This window comes from Neoarius graeffei, chromosome 14 (genome assembly GCF_027579695.1).
Source record: "Neoarius graeffei isolate fNeoGra1 chromosome 14, fNeoGra1.pri, whole genome shotgun sequence".
Classification (NCBI taxonomy): Eukaryota; Metazoa; Chordata; class Actinopteri; order Siluriformes; family Ariidae; genus Neoarius; species Neoarius graeffei.
The window spans coordinates 36,500,434-36,518,864 of NC_083582.1; the positions used below are offsets into that span (position 1 = coordinate 36,500,434).

The 18,431-nt window shown below is 42.0% G+C and overlaps 1 protein-coding gene across 1 annotated transcript in view; it reads right to left on the bottom strand.

Moving 5' to 3' along the window:
* Positions 1-18,431, bottom strand: part of ccdc6b (coiled-coil domain containing 6b) — a 72,106-nt gene that overhangs the window by 9,837 nt on the left and 43,838 nt on the right. The window contains exons 6-7 of the mRNA XM_060939573.1: positions 17,272-17,428; positions 5,596-5,696 (exon numbers count right to left, since the gene is read on the bottom strand). Of these exons, the coding sequence (XP_060795556.1) occupies positions 5,596-5,696; positions 17,272-17,428 (258 nt within the window). The remainder of the gene's footprint in view (positions 1-5,595; positions 5,697-17,271; positions 17,429-18,431) is intronic.

Consider the following 18,431-nt stretch of genomic DNA (forward strand, 5'->3'; position numbering starts at 1 on the left):
AACATTGCTGCTCGTCTGCAGTTTGCTAAAGATCCTATAGCCAGACGGCTATAGGAAAAAAGTTTTGTGGACGGATGAGACCAAAATAGAACTTTTTGGTTTAAATGAGAAGCGTTATGTTTGGAGAAAGGAAAACACTGCATTCCAGCATAAGAACCTTATCCCATCTGTGAAACATGGTGGTGGTAGTATCATGGTTTGGGCCTGTTTTGCTGCATCTGGGCCAGGACAGCTTGCCATCATTGATGGAACAATGAATTCTGAATTATACCAGTGAATTCTAAAGGAAAATGTCAGGACATCTGTCCATGAACTGAATCTCAAGAGAAGGTGGGTCATGCAGCAAGACAACGACCCGAAGCACACAAGTCATTTTACCAAAGAATGGCCAAGTCAAAGTCCTGACTTTAATCCAATCAAAATGTTGTGGAAGGACCTGAAGCGAGCAGTTCATGTGAGGAAACCCACCAACATTGACGCTGTTCTGTACAGAGGAACGGGCTAAAATTCCTCCAAGCCGGTGTGCAGGACTGATCAACAGTTACCGCAAACGTTTAGTTGCAGTTATTGCTGCACAAGGGGGTCACACCAGATACCGAAAGCAAAGGTTCACATACTTTTGCCACTCAGATATGTAACATTGGATCATTTTCCTCAATAAATAAATGAGCAAGTCTAATATTATTGTCTCATTTGTTTAACTGGGTTCTCTTTATCTACTTTTAGGACTTATGTGAAAATCTGACGTTGTTTTTGGCCTTATTCATGTAGAAATATAGAAAATTCTAAAGGGTTCACAAACTTTCAAGCACCACTGTAGCTAAAAATTGTGCAATAACTCTATTGGGGTTCCCCCCCAAGAATTACAACAAGATTAAACTTCCCAGCATTATTTCTCTCTTTTAAAGAAGAACTGAAGGCAAATTTATCATCAAAATTCTCTCTCATTTTATTAAATATCGGAATGCATTTTTGATCGCGGGCGGCACGGTGGTGTAGTGGTTAGCGCTGTCGCCTCACAGCAAGAAGGTCCGGGTTCGAGCCCCGTAGCCAGCGAGGGCCTTTCTGTGCGGAGTTTGCATGTTCTCCCCGTGTCCGCGTGGGTTTCCTCCAGGTGCTCCGGTTTCCCCCACAGTCCAAAGACATGCAGGTTAGGTTAACTGGTGACTCTAAATTGACCGTAGGTGTGAATGCGAATGGTTGTCTGTGTCTATGTGTCAGCCCTGTGATGACCTGGCGACTTGTCCAGGGTGTACCCCGCCTTTCACCCGTAGTCAGCTGGGATAGGCTCCAGCTTGCCTGTGACCCTGTAGAACAGGATAAAGCGGCTAGAGATAATGAGATTTTTGATAGCCATTTTGTCGCTGGGCGGCACGGTGGTGTAGTGGTTAGCGCTGTCGCCTCACAGCAAGAAGGTCCTGGGTTCGAGCCCCGGGGTCGGCAAGGGCCTTTCTGTGCGGAGTTTGCATGTTCTCCCCGTGTCCGCGTGGGTTTCCTCCGGGTGCTCCGGTTTCCCCCACAGTCCAAAGACATGCAGGTTAGGTTAACTGGTGACTCTAAATTGACCGTAGGTGTGAATGTGAATGCGAATGGTTGTCTGTGTCTATGTGTCAGCCCTGTGATGACCTGGCGACTTGTCCAGGGTGTACCCCGCCTTTCGCCCGTAGTCAGCTGGGATAGGCTCCAGCTTGCCTGCGACCCTGTAGAAGGATAAAGCGGCTAGAGATAATGAGATGAGATGAGATTTTGTCGCTGCTATAGCAAGTTATGAGTGGTTGAAATGTGCTCTGTAATATACATCAGTCCATATGTCAAAGCCATGGCCGTAAACGAGATTCGTTGAGACCTGTGCGAGACATTGTAGGATGGAAGTAAAATGTACAGCGGAAATCAAAGCAACCAACATCTGCCAACGTTGTCAAAAGACGCGCGCGCCCTCTTTCGAATGCTGATGTAATCAAGTCGGAAGTTTTGTTTGTTTTGATAGCAATCAGGAAAGTTTGAAAAAAGTAGGCAGTAATCGTCATTTAAACTCGTTTTTGTGCAATACTTCATTTGGAAAACAGTTTTCAAAATGGCAGCACTGACACCTGGCTGACACTTCACGTTTCAAAGTCTCGTGAAGATCGTGCGGATAAGCGACGCTTGCCGTGGACCAAACGAACTAAATTCAACACGGCTAAAAACCGAATAGGCCGATAAGTATAATATTTAATTGCAATTAGTTGCCAATACGAGTCACGATATAAGGTTACTAAAACCGAAAACGTAATAACACGTTAATTAAGAAATAAAACAAGTTTAAAAATGACTTCGGTTCTTCTTTAATAGGTACAAACCATATACAGGGTGTTTCAAAACATCTGATGATATTTCACAATCTAATAACTGTGCCAATTCTCGTTTAAGTGACCTCAAATTTTGACAGCATGTGTGGAAACAGGTCAAAATCGTGTGTTTTTTGCTTTTATCTTTTTAGATATAGAAATGCCGTTCAGTGGAAAAGAAAAGGTGTTGTGTGTGTTAGAGGATGCTCGAACACAGTCAAACAAGACTGTTCAGCATGCATTTATGAGAGAACTCTCTAAAAACGCACCATCACCAAAGACATGCTGCAGCGCGCTTGGCAGGAGCTGCACTCCCGACTTGACGTGTGCCGTGTTTCAGGCGGCACACATATTGGAAATTTGTGTCAGATAACATTATCCAGGGACAAATGTCGGCCCGGGGGTGTTTTGAGTTATTGACAGATTCAGAAAGTACAGTTTCTAAGCTTTCCAATGATGCCTTCCATGTGGAGATCTGACAATATTTGAAGAATGTGTGGCCTTTTGAAAGTGCATACCTCTTAAAACAGAAAAGGGAGAAAATCGCCCTCAAAGTTTTCCATCTCAGCTACTCCGGGTGTAGGGAGGGCACATAATGGTGCTCATTTGCATGACATTAAGGAAAGCCCTACCCGCTACAATGCTACTTTCATGTAAACAAAGATCACCATGTCAATTTTCCTTCCATGCAAAGTATGCCCAAAACAATTATGAAGTACAAAAATAAGTCCTAAAGTATACTTTAACGTTTTGTGGTTGAAAAATTACTCACACCGTAAGAAAGATAGCACGATGATAACACAACTAACACAACGCTAGTTTCATGTAACCAAACCACAACACCCTCCGTTACATGCAAAAATAACCACACAGCCTTAGATTAATAAACTCACCCCATCAGAAAGAGAAACGGCGCCTTGCACACACCAATGCCTCCGATGGAATGTAGTCCTAGAACACTTCCTTTTGGTTGTGTTTTTTTTGCTAGAAATGGTCATCTCCGATGTAAATACCGTGCATCTGTTTGCTTCGCGGTGTTTCAGCTCCTCTGCGCTCTGTTTAGCTTGCTCATTCCATAGTGAAATTACACTCCTGTATGCAGCTTAAGTAGCCACGAGCTCAGCTCGTATCATACAGCTGATTCGCGAAAAAACACAAAACAAAAAAGACTTAAAGGAACAGTCCACCGTACTTCCATAATGAAATATGCTCTTATCTGAACTGAGACGAGCTGCTCCGTACCTATCCGAGCTTTGCGCGACCTCCCAGTCAGTCAGACGCGCTGTCACTCCTGTTAGCAATGTAGCTAGGCTCAGTATGGCCAACGGTATTTTTGGGGCTGTAGTTAGATGCGACCAAACTCTTCCGCGTTTTTCCTGTTTACATAGGTTTATATGACCAGTGACATGAAACAAGTTCAGTTACACAAATTGAAACGCAGCGATTTTCTATGCTATGGAAAGTCCGCACTATAATGGCAGGTGTACTAACACCTTCTGGGCGCTTCGGCAGCGCATTGATACGGAGCTCAGATATCAATGCGCTGTCGAAGCGCGCAGAAGGTGTTAGTACGTCTGCCATTATAGTGCGGACTTTCCATAGCATAGAAAATCGCCACGTTTCAATTTGTGTAACTGAACTTTGTTTCATGTCATTGGTCATATAAACCTATGTAAACAGGAAAAACGTGGAAGAGTTTGGTCGCATCTAACTACAGCCCCAAAAAATACCGTTGGCCATACTGAGCCTAGCTACATTGCTAACAGGAGTGACCGCGCGTCTGACTGACTGGGAGGTCGCGCAAAGCTCAGAGAGGTACGGAGCAGCTCGTCTCAATTCAGATAAGAGCACATTTCATTATGGAAATACGGTGGACTGTTCCTTTAAATCATCATGTGAATGGCCCATATGGTAATTTACCCACACCCCCAGCAGGCTACAGTCCTGACAAAAACGAGACAATTTGCAACAAAAAAATGCATGCTTTTCCAACAAAATAATCTATTATCTGAAATACTGATTGCATTCTTCAAGATCTCAACTTGCACATGATGGAAAAAACAAAAATCACAAATTTCGAAAAAAAAAAAAATGCTTCTTTTGCGATTATCTCGGATTCGTTTCGGCCGACATGTGTCCCTGGATTCGTGAGGGGTCACATTTGTGAAATCGTTCATGGAATTCACATACCTTTGAATTTCTCATTCAAATTTTGAGGAATAAATCTTATATCGCTCAACATTAAGCCTGCTCAGTTTCATTTGCCTAGACAATGTAGTTTCTGGGATATTTACATCTCAAATATCATCACATTTTTTGAAACACCCTGTATATCTGTAATCAGCAACTCCATACCTATATGGTGATAATGTCATGAATGGCACACAGATGAGCTCGACCTTGAAACAACCTTCACGCACTGGAAAAAAAAAAATCTCAACTGATGCAGAAATGGCAGTTCCGAGTACCTTATTCTCTGTTACTCTTCTTAATTCATTGCAACATTGTGTGGATTAATGTAATTAATTAATTTACATTGCACTGCTGGCTGTGTACTTGACAGCTTGTCACCTCATTAATTGGTCAGTCATTGATAAAAACGCACTCTCCCTCACTCACACACACCTCCACCTAACGTTATAGCACAGAATAGAAAAAGGGTCTACATGGTCCTAATTGGTACTGTCACAACCAGAAAAGGGTGTAGTTTTAGGAGTAATTTAGTTTGAGCGCAACCCTAACAATTACGACAGGGAATGCAAAAATATCTCCTCACCTTCGACACATTTTCATCCAAGGCTTCGGCCGACATCTTGTTTTGGACCGGAAAAAAGGCTTTACGTCATCCCTAGCACTCTCATTGGTTCAAAATTAGGTCAGAGGAAACCCATTTCATGTTTAAGGGGAATTTACAAATCCAAATTTGCTATATGAGAAAATTCCCGCTGCGCGCTCGCTGCACACAATACATATGGTGCAGCGCGTCACCCGCTTCTGTTGGCTCCAGCACTGAACGTGAAGTGCCTATAGTAGGTTACGGTAGTAACCATAAATCATTATAAAAGCAGGGAACGTGCTATTGTACTGAAATACTGTGCTTTTTATTTTATTGGTAAGCCTTAACAATATTTCTGAATCGATAAAATTGCACTTCAGGGGCTTAATAAAGCTCCAGCAGCGGTCAAATATAGGTATGGGGTAAAATATTCTATAAAGCAGTCAGGATTTGGCATGAGTGGACTGAATGAAGTGTGTGTGTGGTGTGTACCTGGTGATATGGGTCTGCTGGAGCTTGGGGAGGGTGTGTAAGGGATCGGACTGGACACAGTGCGAGGACGAAGGCCTTGGGCTGACATTTCATTGAAGTACCTACAGAAAAAGAGAAGAGACGTTTGATCAGGGCATACGCGTATATTATGACAAGACCAATAAGAGATTTTTGGCATCCACACACACTTTCTAATAACCGATATTTAAATCAGCCAATACCCACTGCTCAAAAAATAATTAAAAAAAAAAAAAAAAAAGACAAACGTGTCTTCATTCAAAACAGAAATGCATTACAATATTGCGAATCATACAAAAATAGCCAAACAGGCCTAAATGTACATGGCAGGAAACAATTCTGAACTATGTACACAAAAGAATTAGAATATAGGCCTCTATACGCAACTATTTACACAATACCAGTCAAAAGTTTAGATGCACCTTCTAATTCAATGGTTTTTTTCTTTATATTAAATGATATATGATGTATATGATATGATGTATATAAAAAGTAGAGTAAAAAGTCCCTGTCAGCCAACAACCAGTCTGTCCAAAAGGATCCACGGATCCCAGCAGTGTAGATATAGATAATGTAGAATAGAAAAATTTCACCGACACCCAACTTTTGAACATTATTAATAATTTATTCTCGACAAACGTTTCGGCCTTCTTCAGTGTCAAAAAAAAATACTACATAGTACTGTGGGCTTGGTCTTATATAAGTTGTCAATTCTTTAAAATTTTAAATAAAAGGACAAAGACAAAAATAAACTATTACATAATTTAATTAAATATTGTTTAAAAAAAAATGGCATTTTTAGATTTATATTATTTTCGCTTATTTAACCCATAAGGGGCTAAAGTAAACAATTGCGACATCCAGTACGCTTCCCTATTTAGAAGCACGTTGTCTAAGCTAAGCTATCTTGAGCGGCGTTAACTATTGTTTCTATACAAATGAATTCAAAATCATTCAAATTATGGGGAGACTGATTAAAATGTTTGGCTACTTCACGTTTTTTTGTTGTTTTTCGTACTAGATTTATGGTTACGAAAACGTACTTTAAACTCTGTAGTACAAGAGCCAACATATTGGAGATTACATTCACGGCAAGTTGCTAAATGTATTGTATTGCGGGAAGTACAAGAAAGATGTTGGCGAATTTTGTATTTCTTTCCGGTTACGGAGCTGACAAAAAAAAAAATTTGACTCAGCGAAAAAGTTATTACATAAATCGCATTCCTTGTTCACACTTTTGATTATTGACTTCCGTGTCACCACACTTGAGTTTAGAAGGCGCCAGAATATCCTTAAGGTTTTTAGGCCTTCTAAAAGCTGAAATAATACTACCCTCTAGAAATACTTCTTGCATGAAAGCAGAGGAATGCAAAAAGCTGAGATTGTTCCGCAAAATTTTACCGATATCCAGAAGGTTAGGGTTAAAGTCAATAACCAAGGGCGTAACCTTACGCTTAATTGCCTTAGGCTCAAGTAACTCACTCCTAGGGAGAGAAGCTACTAGACCAAATTTAGCAGAGACCAGGTTAGGGTCATAGCCTTGATCTACTAAATATTTATTGTATTCCAAATTTCTGCGATTAAGAAAGCCCTCATTAGAACAGTTGCGTTTGAGGCGCAACGCAACGCTATAGGGGATGGCGCACTAGCAATGCTCAGAGTGACAACTAGTAGGGGGAAGATAGGACTGTCGGTAGGTTTCGAATAGACATCTGTCTGAACGAAACCATCAACTAGGTGCAGGGTCAGGTCTAATACGTTGAGATTTTGCTCAGAAAAAAACAATTAATTTAAAAATGGTAGGGTACAACCCGTTAACGTATTCCGTAAATTCATGCAATTTATCCTGACCATGCACCCAGATGTCGACTATGTCATCTCTATAGCGCAGCCAAAGCAAGGGTTTGATTGCGTGACCATTTTTAGCCAGGTTATCGATCTCACCCATGGCTATATCCGCATAGCTGCAGGCGTTCTTGGGGCCCATAGCAGTACCCATGCATTGCAAAAAATTAAACTGACCAAATTGTGAGTTATTGTGTAAAAGGCAAATTTCTACTGCTTCCAAGAGGCATTCCATAGATGGCTGCAAAACTGTTCTACAATCAAGGGCCTTCTCAACCGCAGTTAAACCTAATGTACTGTCTATATTGGGGAACATACGGTAGAAATTACATCCCATGATACTAATAGGGTGTCTGGGGGAAAGGACCCACCTTATTGATATTTTCAATTTTGTTAAGCAAATCAGTAGTATCCTTAACAAATGATGGCAGCTCTTGGGCAAGAGGCTTCAAGTGAAACTCGGTAAAGGCAGATAGTCTCTCTATAGCCGTGCCGCAGCACGAAGTAATAAGACGCAGTGCGTACTAGGGATGGCGAAAACTTAAAAAAAAAACTTGACCGACCACCGAGCCTCATTAGCCGGCTAACCTATGAGTTTAAAATTCTAGAATTGGAATTACTAGAATCTATTCTAAATCTAACTGTGAGCATCCGCACATTCAGTCCCAGTCGCTGCCCTCCACTCACATTACCTTTTCTACAGCGCGAAACATTTAGTCAAACGTGGCACTGATGTCGAGGGGTTTGTATTGGAGCGGAGGACAAATGGCTCCAGCTTAGAGACAGTTTCAGTTGGCCATGATGGCGTTGAAAATAAAGTGCTAGAAGAAGTACATAACATTCAGTGATGGGAATAACGGCGTTAAAATAAAGGCTGTTATAACGCCGGGTAATCTAATTAATTAGCTACAATCGTTATAACGCCGTTACCAATATCAACACGCCATTACTGCATGGTATTGAAGTTGCTCTGAAGCCGTCACCGACTTGGCTCACAGACATAAGAGCTGCATTTGTCACTCCCCCTCCAGACACCGCTGTCATTTCATCCTCTCCCCTTCCCTCCAAAAGTCGGCATCTGCGCCTTTAGTTTGTGTGGAGAGATATGATCTGCAATAACATGCACTGTTGGCTACAGACCGAAACATACTTTCAGAATGCACTTTCGGTCAACCATCGGTCAAACGGTCATCGGTTAACATCCCTAGTGCGTACAAAACTTACAAAAATTATGATATTCTGGGGACATAAATCACCCTGGCCAGTAGTACCAGAATCAGTCCTGAGATGGATCCAGTAGCATACTTTGTGTTCCTGCCAATTTTGACTTTCATCTTTTCAATGACTTTTTGATGTCTTCATTATTGTACTACAACGGGGGGGGGGGGGGGGGGGGGGGGGGGGGGGGTGTCACAATACAGAAACACCTATGACTGAGCGGGGGTGTACAAACTTTTGACTTGTGCTGTATTCATCTGGAAACATGCATGTTTAATAGTTATCCGTTTTCAAGGTATGGCCTATGGAATTAAAAAAAAACAACAACATTTAATCCATTTTCATCACACAAATACAGCATACATTCAGTGTTAAGATAACTATGAAATGCTTTAAGATACATCTCCTTTATTGATACAGGACAGTGGTTCCCCTACCATTATACTGACTCCCGACACACATTTTAAGGTCTGGGGGAAAAAAGAAAAAGAAACCCACAGGTGTACAGGCACTAGGACCACACGGAAAGAGCACCTGCTGAAAAACAGGAGTTTGCATGCACTAGGACCATGCAGAAACATTTTCTGCTCAAGCTGCCGGTTTCCCTGTCCACTTCGCTCTCCTCTCGTGCACTCAAAAACAATTTGATTCAAAAACAGTTAGCACTGTCAAAACCCCTCAAGCGGCAAAAGATGGAGGACATACGACATTTGCAAAAAAAAAAAAAAAAATTTAGGCGGCACAGTGGTGTAGTGGTTAGCACTGTCGCCTCACAGCAAGAAGGTCCGGGTTCGAGCCCCGTGGCCGGCGAGGGCCTTTCTGTGCAGAGTTTGCATGTTCTCCCCGTGTCCGTTTCCTCCGGGTGCTCCGGTTTCCCCCCACAGTCCAAAGACATGCAGGTTAGGTTAACTGGTGACTCTAAATGTGAGTGTGAATGGTTGTCTGTGTCTATGTGTCAGCCCTGTGATGACCTGGCGACTTGTCCAGGGTGTACCCCGCTTTTCGCCCGTAGTCAGCTGGGATAGGCTCCAGCTTGCCCATGACCCTGTAGAACAGGATAAAGCGGCTAGAGATAATGAGATGAGATGAAAAAAAAATTTAAACAAAAGTGAGCAATGTCTTTAGACATGCTCTATATTAAAGCATATACACAGAGCCATGGCCTCACTTTCATTTATAAATGCCTTGAGACCTCAAGAATGGCACAGGAATATAGTTTTAATTGTTAATAATAAATCTAATATAGTAATTTTTACGATTAAAGTGATTTATATAGGTAGCGGTCTGAGTGAATGACCTCGACATCTGTAACGTCACAGCAGGAAGTCTGTCAGTCTCATTGCCATTTCCGCTATACTAAAACACAGAGCTGACTGCAACTCCGATCCTCCATTTTGAGCTAATTTCTCGCTATGCCATGTAGATGTGTTGCTGGCTGGTGCAGCAACACGACAGAAGGTGGATTTACGTTGCATTCATGGCCCAAGAATGTTCAAACGGCAAAGATTTGGATGCGTTTTGCGAGTTGTTCACGGGCACATTGGGCGCCTATGAAGTGGTCTCTCCTCTGCTCTGCACATTTTACTGAAGACTCGTACGAAACCTCTGATCTGTTGAGGAGTGTTGGCTATAAGCCCGTATTGAAAGAGGGTGCAGTACCAACAATTAAAGGAAAAATAAAAGTATTTATTTTATTTTAAAAGTGAGTTCAGTTGCACCAGTCCTCTTGGAGTGTGAGCCGAGGTTTGTTGCTAAAACCTGGGACGGGACATATCGCTCGGGCAGTGACCTCCCCACGGTTGTTGCTAAAACCCAGTGACGTCCTGTTCCATCCCGGGTTTTAGTAATTGCCTGAGCCGAGCAGTAATGGCGGAGTACTCAGTATGGACAAAATGGAGAATGAGTGGAGTAGCCGTCTGATTTCTAAACTGGATATTGCTGCTATCTCGCCCTTATATGGAAGAAGTGAATGAACAGAGAACTGAACGAACAACTGAAAGTCAGATTGTTTCAAAACAATCAGCCACAAGGTCGGGCTTCAAGAAGCGAGAACACAGACGGGTAAGCTCCAACTCTCATTTGGATACAAAACAACACGTCGTTTACCTGCATTTAGATTAATACATCTAATTGTAAATACTTGTATTGTGTGTTTAAGTTACCGGTATAAGATTATTTAATTTGCTTCAGAATGCGATTGTCTCAGTTCATCTGATTATTTAATTAGCCTTTTACGTTTTATCAGTGAAACTGCATGCATGTACATGTATGTTGCATAAGTTATAACACCCATCCTGTTTTAATGAGAGTCAACCCACAATCAATGAAGTCAAATCAGTCTTAGCTGAGCAAGTCGGTGACGGTATTTCTTACTTTCACCGTAAATGTTTATTTATATGACTTTGGTCTATAGCTATCAAAGGCCTCGGCCTTAAAACTGGTTAGCGCTGTGACATCACACACTCAGGGCTGGCTGGATCAGCTCGAATCCCAACTTTAACACACTCAAAAATAAGATTTTTTATATTAAAAAAAAAAATTCCCATTTATGCAGCATACAAGAGTCAAGGATGGAGATGCTATCCACTCAGAAATGTATTTAAAAATAAAGGTTCTGCGTATCTGCTTTAACTTAGCTAACATTACGAATGTTCATAGTGAGATCGTGTTGGAAAACTATATCGCTTTATAAACAAGTTCGCTAGTCACAGAAAATGACTTAATTTTTTTAATTTTATTTCAAACGAGCACAGTCAGTCTACTACTGTACTTCTTCACTCAACACATACATCTGAGTAGTGATGGATAGTGGAGAGGGGAGTGGAAACATTACAGAAAGAAGAAATGAGCCATCAGACTTTCGAATGAGACCTATTAATCAATTACAACTATAAATGGTTCATGAGCCATTTTAATCTCAATACTTTTTTTTTAAAAAAAAAGACTCCTCAAAGAAATGTTCTATTGTAAAAGAAATTGCTGTGAATTAATCTGTTCTGTTGTACAAACAAAAACAAAAAATTCCATTGTAAAAATATTGCAATTATTATCATTCTTAAATAATTGTCAATACTTAAATACAACTCCTTTACAACTGTTCATTGAGGTCCAAATGCTCCCTAATACCCCTTTTCCACCAAATCAGTTCCAGGGCTGGTTCGGGGCCGGTGCTGGTTCACAACTCATTCAACTTGCGAGCCAGCTGAGAACCAGTTTGCTTTTCCATCGCTCGCAGTGCTAAGAGAAGACACATCATTACGTCGCTGTATACATCAGTTACGTCGCTGTATACGTCAGTTACGTCGCTACGTTTGCATAAACCTTGGCGCGAATATCGAAGCAAAAACAACGCGGAAGAAGCAGCAGCAACAACAATAATAATGGATGACTTCGCGTTTGTACAGCTGCTGCTTCTCGTCACTTAAAAATGGCGATCTTTCGCGGTCTTGTTATTGTTGTCGGTCTTAACAACTCCGCCCCCCCCGCTGACGTAAGTGGTTCTTTCCTCTGGCCCAGCAGAGAGTTGGTGCTAGCCTGGAACCGGTTTTTCTGGCCCAGAGCCAGTTCTTTGTCAGTGGAAACAGAAAACCCGGTTCCAAACTAAGCACTGGCCCCGAACCAGCCCTGGAACTGCTTTGGTGGAAAAGGGGCATAAGAGGAGTCACGGGGAGGGGTCCTGCAGGTGACCATCCTAATCCAGCACCCACCCCAAAAAATAAATGTAGCCACTAGCGGCGATAAAGGGCCCTCACACTCAGTGCTATGATGTTTTCTAGCCTCACCCAAGGCAAACAACCTAAGAAGAATAAACTTTTGCCCCATTTTCACAAGCACACAAAATTCCCCGAGTTTTCGAATATTTACGCGTCAAATCTGTATTTTTGAACTAGGGGCACTATGTAGTTAATGAAGCCCACCTAGACTGAGTTACCATATCACATCAAATTATATCACAGGACAAACGCATGTGCAAAGTTCCATGAGTTTTTAGCCATGGGTGAGCCCCTTAAAAAAGGGAAAAAGTTTAAAAATCCCACATTCTATCCAGCATGGGTGACTTCCTGTTGGACGGAGTCAAGTACAACCAAGTGAACTTTGTCCTGTATCACAAGAGTACTGATCACACCAAATCTCGTGCCCATCCGAGCAACTTCATCTCAACCATAGCTTGTTCTCAGGGGCGCTACAGAGCTCCAGGACCACGCCCAGTCCCTTGCTCAATGTAATTACACACATTTCATCAGTGTGCCAAAATTGAGTTTTCAAGCATCACAAGCGCCTCAAAAACGAGTTGGTGAGGGAGAGAAAAAAAAAGGCGACGAAGAAGAAAAAAAAACGTGGAAAACAATAGGGCTTTGCACCTATGGTGCTCAAGCCCTTTTAAAAAAAAAAAAAAAAAAAAAAAAAAAAAAGCACACCACACAAATTTAGGGGAAACACTGTAGGAACTGCACAAAAATAATCAGTTAAAAAATATGATTTGTACATGTATGCCATGAATGTGTGTGTACAACTGACGGGGACTACAGCCAAGTGCCTTCTTGTGTTAAGCTGGGCATACACTGTGCGATTTTTTCAACCGCGGTATTCAGCTGCTGCTCACACTGTACGAGTGAATCGCAGGGGTAAACAGCACGCAGCTTACGATTCCTGTTCTCACACTATACGATCCCATGCTCAGGATTTCAAACAGGTTTGATTTTCATCCGATCGATCGGGAGGAGGTCGTGAGGTGTTAATCGCTTGTCGTTACCCCATGTATACTACACGATCCGAGACGCACGATTGAGCCAAAACTCGGCCCGATCTCCAAAATAGTCGCACGAGTGAAAATAGTGTCAAAACCGGGCCAAAAATCGCACAGTGTCTGCCCAGCTTTAGACACATCCTTGCTACTCTGCCGGGGTCAGCTGATTGTTGGTTTGTGGCATTCCAAACACACTTTTACCATCAGTGAAGTTGCAGTGTGCCCTCTGGTGGCCAAATTGTGCAATACCAACTCATAACAGGGTTAAAGGAGAACTGAAGGCAAATTTCATCAAAATTCCATTTCTCATTTTATTAAATATCAGAATGCATCTTTGATCGCTATTTAGTCACTGCTGTAGCAAGTTATGAGTGTTTGAAATATGCTCTGTAATATATATCAGTCCATATGTCAAAGCGATGGCCGTAAACGAGATTCGTTGAGACCTGTGCGAAACATCGTAGGACGGAAGTAAAATGTACAGCGGAAATCGAAGCGACCAACATCTGCCAACGTTGTCAAAAGACGTGCGCGCCCTCTTTTGAATGCTGATGTAATCAAGCCGGAAGTTTTGTTTGTTTTGATAGCAATCAGGAAAGTTTTTGGGGCAAAAAAAAAAAAGTAGGCAGTAATCGTCATTTAAACTCGTTTTTGTGCAATACTTCGTTTGGAAAACAGTTTTCAAAATGGCGGCACTGACACCTGGCTGCGTTTCAAAGTCTCGCGAAGATCACGTGGATACGCGACGCCTGCCGTGGACCAAACGAACTAAATTCAACACGGCTAAAAACCGAACAGGCCGATAAGTATAATATTGAATTGCAATCAGTTGCCAATACAAGTCATGATATAAGGTTACTAAAACCGAAAACGTAATTGAATAACAGGTTAAAGGGGTACCAAATATAATATATACAGTTGCTGATGTGACAAAGTAACGTATTCTTAAGTATTCTATCAAATTTATATACTAGAAAACAACGAAATATCTTGGTAATTGTAAATATAATACTTTATACGCTAAACCGCACAAGAGTCGCCATTTTTAAAAGACCGTGACGTCAGCGCTACCCACTGCACTAGCGGAACTCTCCGAAATAGAGGAGATAAGTGTGTAATCATGGCGTCGGGCGCATCAAGTGAAAGCGACAGCTCTGTCGAATCATACGAAGAGATCCCGCAAGACACACTGCAAGCAGGCTATGGCTCAGAAGGGTACCAGTTTGAACCTAGGAGAGGTACTCTCGACTCCGGTGATGAAATAAGAGAAGAAAGCTCGGATGACGGCGAGGATGAGACTGATGCTGACCATGGGCATGGCGAGCGTGGGGCAGAGCGTCTGCGTGCAGGTGACACGGCGTGGTGCTCGTGCGGAAAATGTAACGTGGAGTTGCTCACGAGTCCAGCAGAATTTATTTGCTGCAATGAGATGGGCGCCACCCTATCTTGCGAAATCGTCGCAAGAGGCAGAAACAGGTATTTCACACGTGCTATTCCCAACCTCAATGAGCCAACACAACTGGGCACATACATACAGGCATGTGAAAAAATTAGGACACCTCATGAAATCCTGTGTATTTTAAAATATATTTGGACATATGGGTATTTAATGTAAATTTTAATTAAAATGAGGGATCCAAGTAATATAACTAAACAATAAAAAAATAAGAAAAGCCTTTTTAAAACTTTCTGTAAAATTTAATTAAAAAATAATGCAATTTCTGGTGAGGAATAAATTAGGACACCCCCCTATATTATCCCTCTTAAAATGTTGAAAATCCCAAACAGGTGCATCACGTCAGGTGCACATGATTAGTACATCGTTACCCAGCATTTGAATGGAGCCTTGCCCTATTTAAACCTCAAATTTAGTTTGGTGTGGCCCTGACAGTTGGGATGTTGAGGTGAGCGCCATGGTGAGGTCTAAAGAGCTTCCTGATGCCCTCAGAAAGAAGATTGTGGCCGCTTACGACTCTGGTAAAGGATTCAAAAAGATTTCAAAAGCATTTAACATTAGCCATTCCACCATTCGCAAAATTATTTACAAGTGGAGGACATTTAAAACAACTGCCACCATGCCAAGATCTGGCCGTCCGAGCAAGTTTACCCCAAGAGCAGAACGCAAGATGGTCAAAGAGGTCCTGAAAAATCCTAAAGTGTCATCAAGGGAATTACAGCAGGTTCTGGCAACTGTCAATGTGAAAGTGCACGACTCTACCATCAGAAAGAGACTGCACAAGTGTGACTTGCATGGGAGGTGTGCAAGGAAGAAACCTTTGCTCTCTAAAAAAAACATCAAGGCCAGACTGAAGTTTGCCAGAGAGAACATAGACAAAGACCACGACTTCTGGAATAAGGTTCTTTGGACAGATGAGTCTAAAATTGAATTATTTGGACACCAGAACAGAAGACATGTTTGGCGTAAACCAAATACAGCCTTCCAAGAAAAGAACCTCATACCAACTGTAAAGCATGGAGGGGGCAGTGTCATGGTTTGGGGATGCTTTGCTGCAGCAGGACCTGGCCAACTCACCATCATAGAATCCACCATGAATTCTACTGTGTATCAGAGGGTGCTTGAAGAAAATGTGAAACCATCTGTCAAAAAATTAAAGCTGAAGTGTAACTGGATACTGCAACAAGACAATGACCCAAAGCATACCAGCAAATCCACCAAGGACTGGCTAAAAAAGAAGAAGTGGAGAGTCCTGGAATGGCCAAGTCAAAGCCCTGATCTTAATCCCATCGAAATGCTGTGGGGTGACTTGAAACGGGCTGTACATGCAAGACACCCCTCAAACATCTCACAGCTAAAAGAATTCTGCATTGAGGAGTGGGCCAAACTTTCTCCTGATCGATGTCAGAGACTGGTAAAAGGCTACAAAATGCGTCTCGTTGAAGTTATATCAGCCAAAGGGGGCAACACTAGCTACTAGGGGGTAGGGTGTCCTAACTTTTTCCTCCATTGAAATACATACTTTATTTTTTTTCTTTTTTTGGATTTGTCAAACAATGTTCATTTTTGTTGTTAAATTGCAATCAAATCACTTTCTTTTTGAAAAATACATAAAAACATGCCTGGATATTGGTATGTGTACCATTTCTAAATAAAAAGCTGATTATTTAATGGGGTGTCCTAATTTTCTCACATGCCTGTACGTCATGAGTGTTACGCAGAGAAAGTGAACGTGCATTCTGATTGGATAAAATTAATATCATGGCGGGTTGTTCAAACTGCGGAAATAGTTTGCTCGAGCTACTTTCAAAACACTAACTTTCCAACCTTAGAACAAAAAACTTTTGCAAGTCTTGAATAAGGTTCGTTAATGTGTGTTTTATTGTTATATTTACTCTATATATTGCCCTCTAAGAAATAAAGCAAGTTTAAAAATGACTTCAGTTCTCCTTTAAAAGATTCCATCTTCCATCGTTTGGTTTCCTTTTTAAATGGTCATTTATCAAACACAGATACTGATTTAAATTAATTAATTCGCTCATATCAGCTGATTTATCAGTCAGGCCCGAGTATGCATTGGAGTTCTAGCTGTCAATTTCTCCAATGCTTACAATTATCTAAAAAATAAATAGCAAAAGTACGCGGGGCTCTTGTTTTAGACTACAGTCTATGAGCGTGTAATTGGACAGTGTTCCCCAGCTCCCATTTTTGAGGCCACAGGACTGCACTGTTGAGCTGCGTGTTCACAGCGCTTCTGTGCAAACACATTTCAAATATCATTTGCCTTATTTGCTTTGAACCCCTGTGGCAAACAGACTTCATGCTGCATGAAGTCATGCACAAGCTCACGTGTAAACCTGAAGAGGAGGTGGTGTGATTACTGTCTCTGTACCTCTCGTCATCCATCTCCAGGCTGGACTCGCTTTCAGAAAGCTGCCTGCACAAAGCCTCGCGCCGCTCCACCTCCCGCTGCAGCTTCCTCTGCAGCCGAATGTTCTCCTCCCGCATGATCCGCTCCTCCTCAATGTACTGAGCTCGCTTCTCTGTGTCTGAGAAGCGATTCAAAACAGAACTCTTAAAATAACTTGCCAATGACGGCAGAGCCAGAAACAAGTTAAAGCGCCTCTGAATGAAAATGTGTGAGTGAGAGAGAGAGAGAGAGAGAGACAGACAGGAATGCACCTACTGTACATCTCCAGCAAAACAAATAAGGACTGGATTTGACTGGTACTCAATGACATTCGTTATACAGGTCGGAAATGTATCCATCTCTGATTATCGGACAACACCATTACTGTATTTTCAGGTAATGAGAATGTGAAAAAAGTGAAAAAGTGCGTATTTCATGCATAGTATTGGATATGAATGGAAGTAAAGGTAACAAAATCCTTCAATCAGGACTACACTAATCGCTGTGCTGTTTGATCTGGACATACTCAGAAGGAGAAGAAAATAAGGACATCCGAGCTCCTTTTCTCTGTTGGGACCTGACCTCGCAATCTCGTACAAAAATCGTAGACGGTTACACCACGGCATGCACTCCCCCTCCCAGATAGAATAAAAATAGTATTAGAGACCAAGTCTGCATGATCTTCCACAAGTCTTGCAAGAGGATCCTGAGAGTTGTCAGGGACTGGAATACATGCCCAGCTGCAACATGTGAGGAAACTAAACTGAGGATTTCATCAGTGTAGTGTGCTGCATATTTATTCCTCTATATGCAGCACCATCTAGTGGACACTGACTGAAAACTCACTCACTGTCATCAAAACCCTCATAGACTACACGTTCAGACTGCACCCTGAAACGACCCATATCCGATTTTTTTGCCCATATGCGACCTGTATCCGATTTGTTATTGACAATCTGAACGACACAGATCCGATTTTTTCACATGCGACCCAGGCTGCTTGGATATGTGGTCCTAATTCCGATGCATATCCGTTATTTTCACATGCGACTGCAGTCTGACCGGACAGGTCGCATTCATGCGACCTACACGTCATCAACAAGAGACAAACGTCACTATTCTGCGTTGGCTAATCCCGCCTC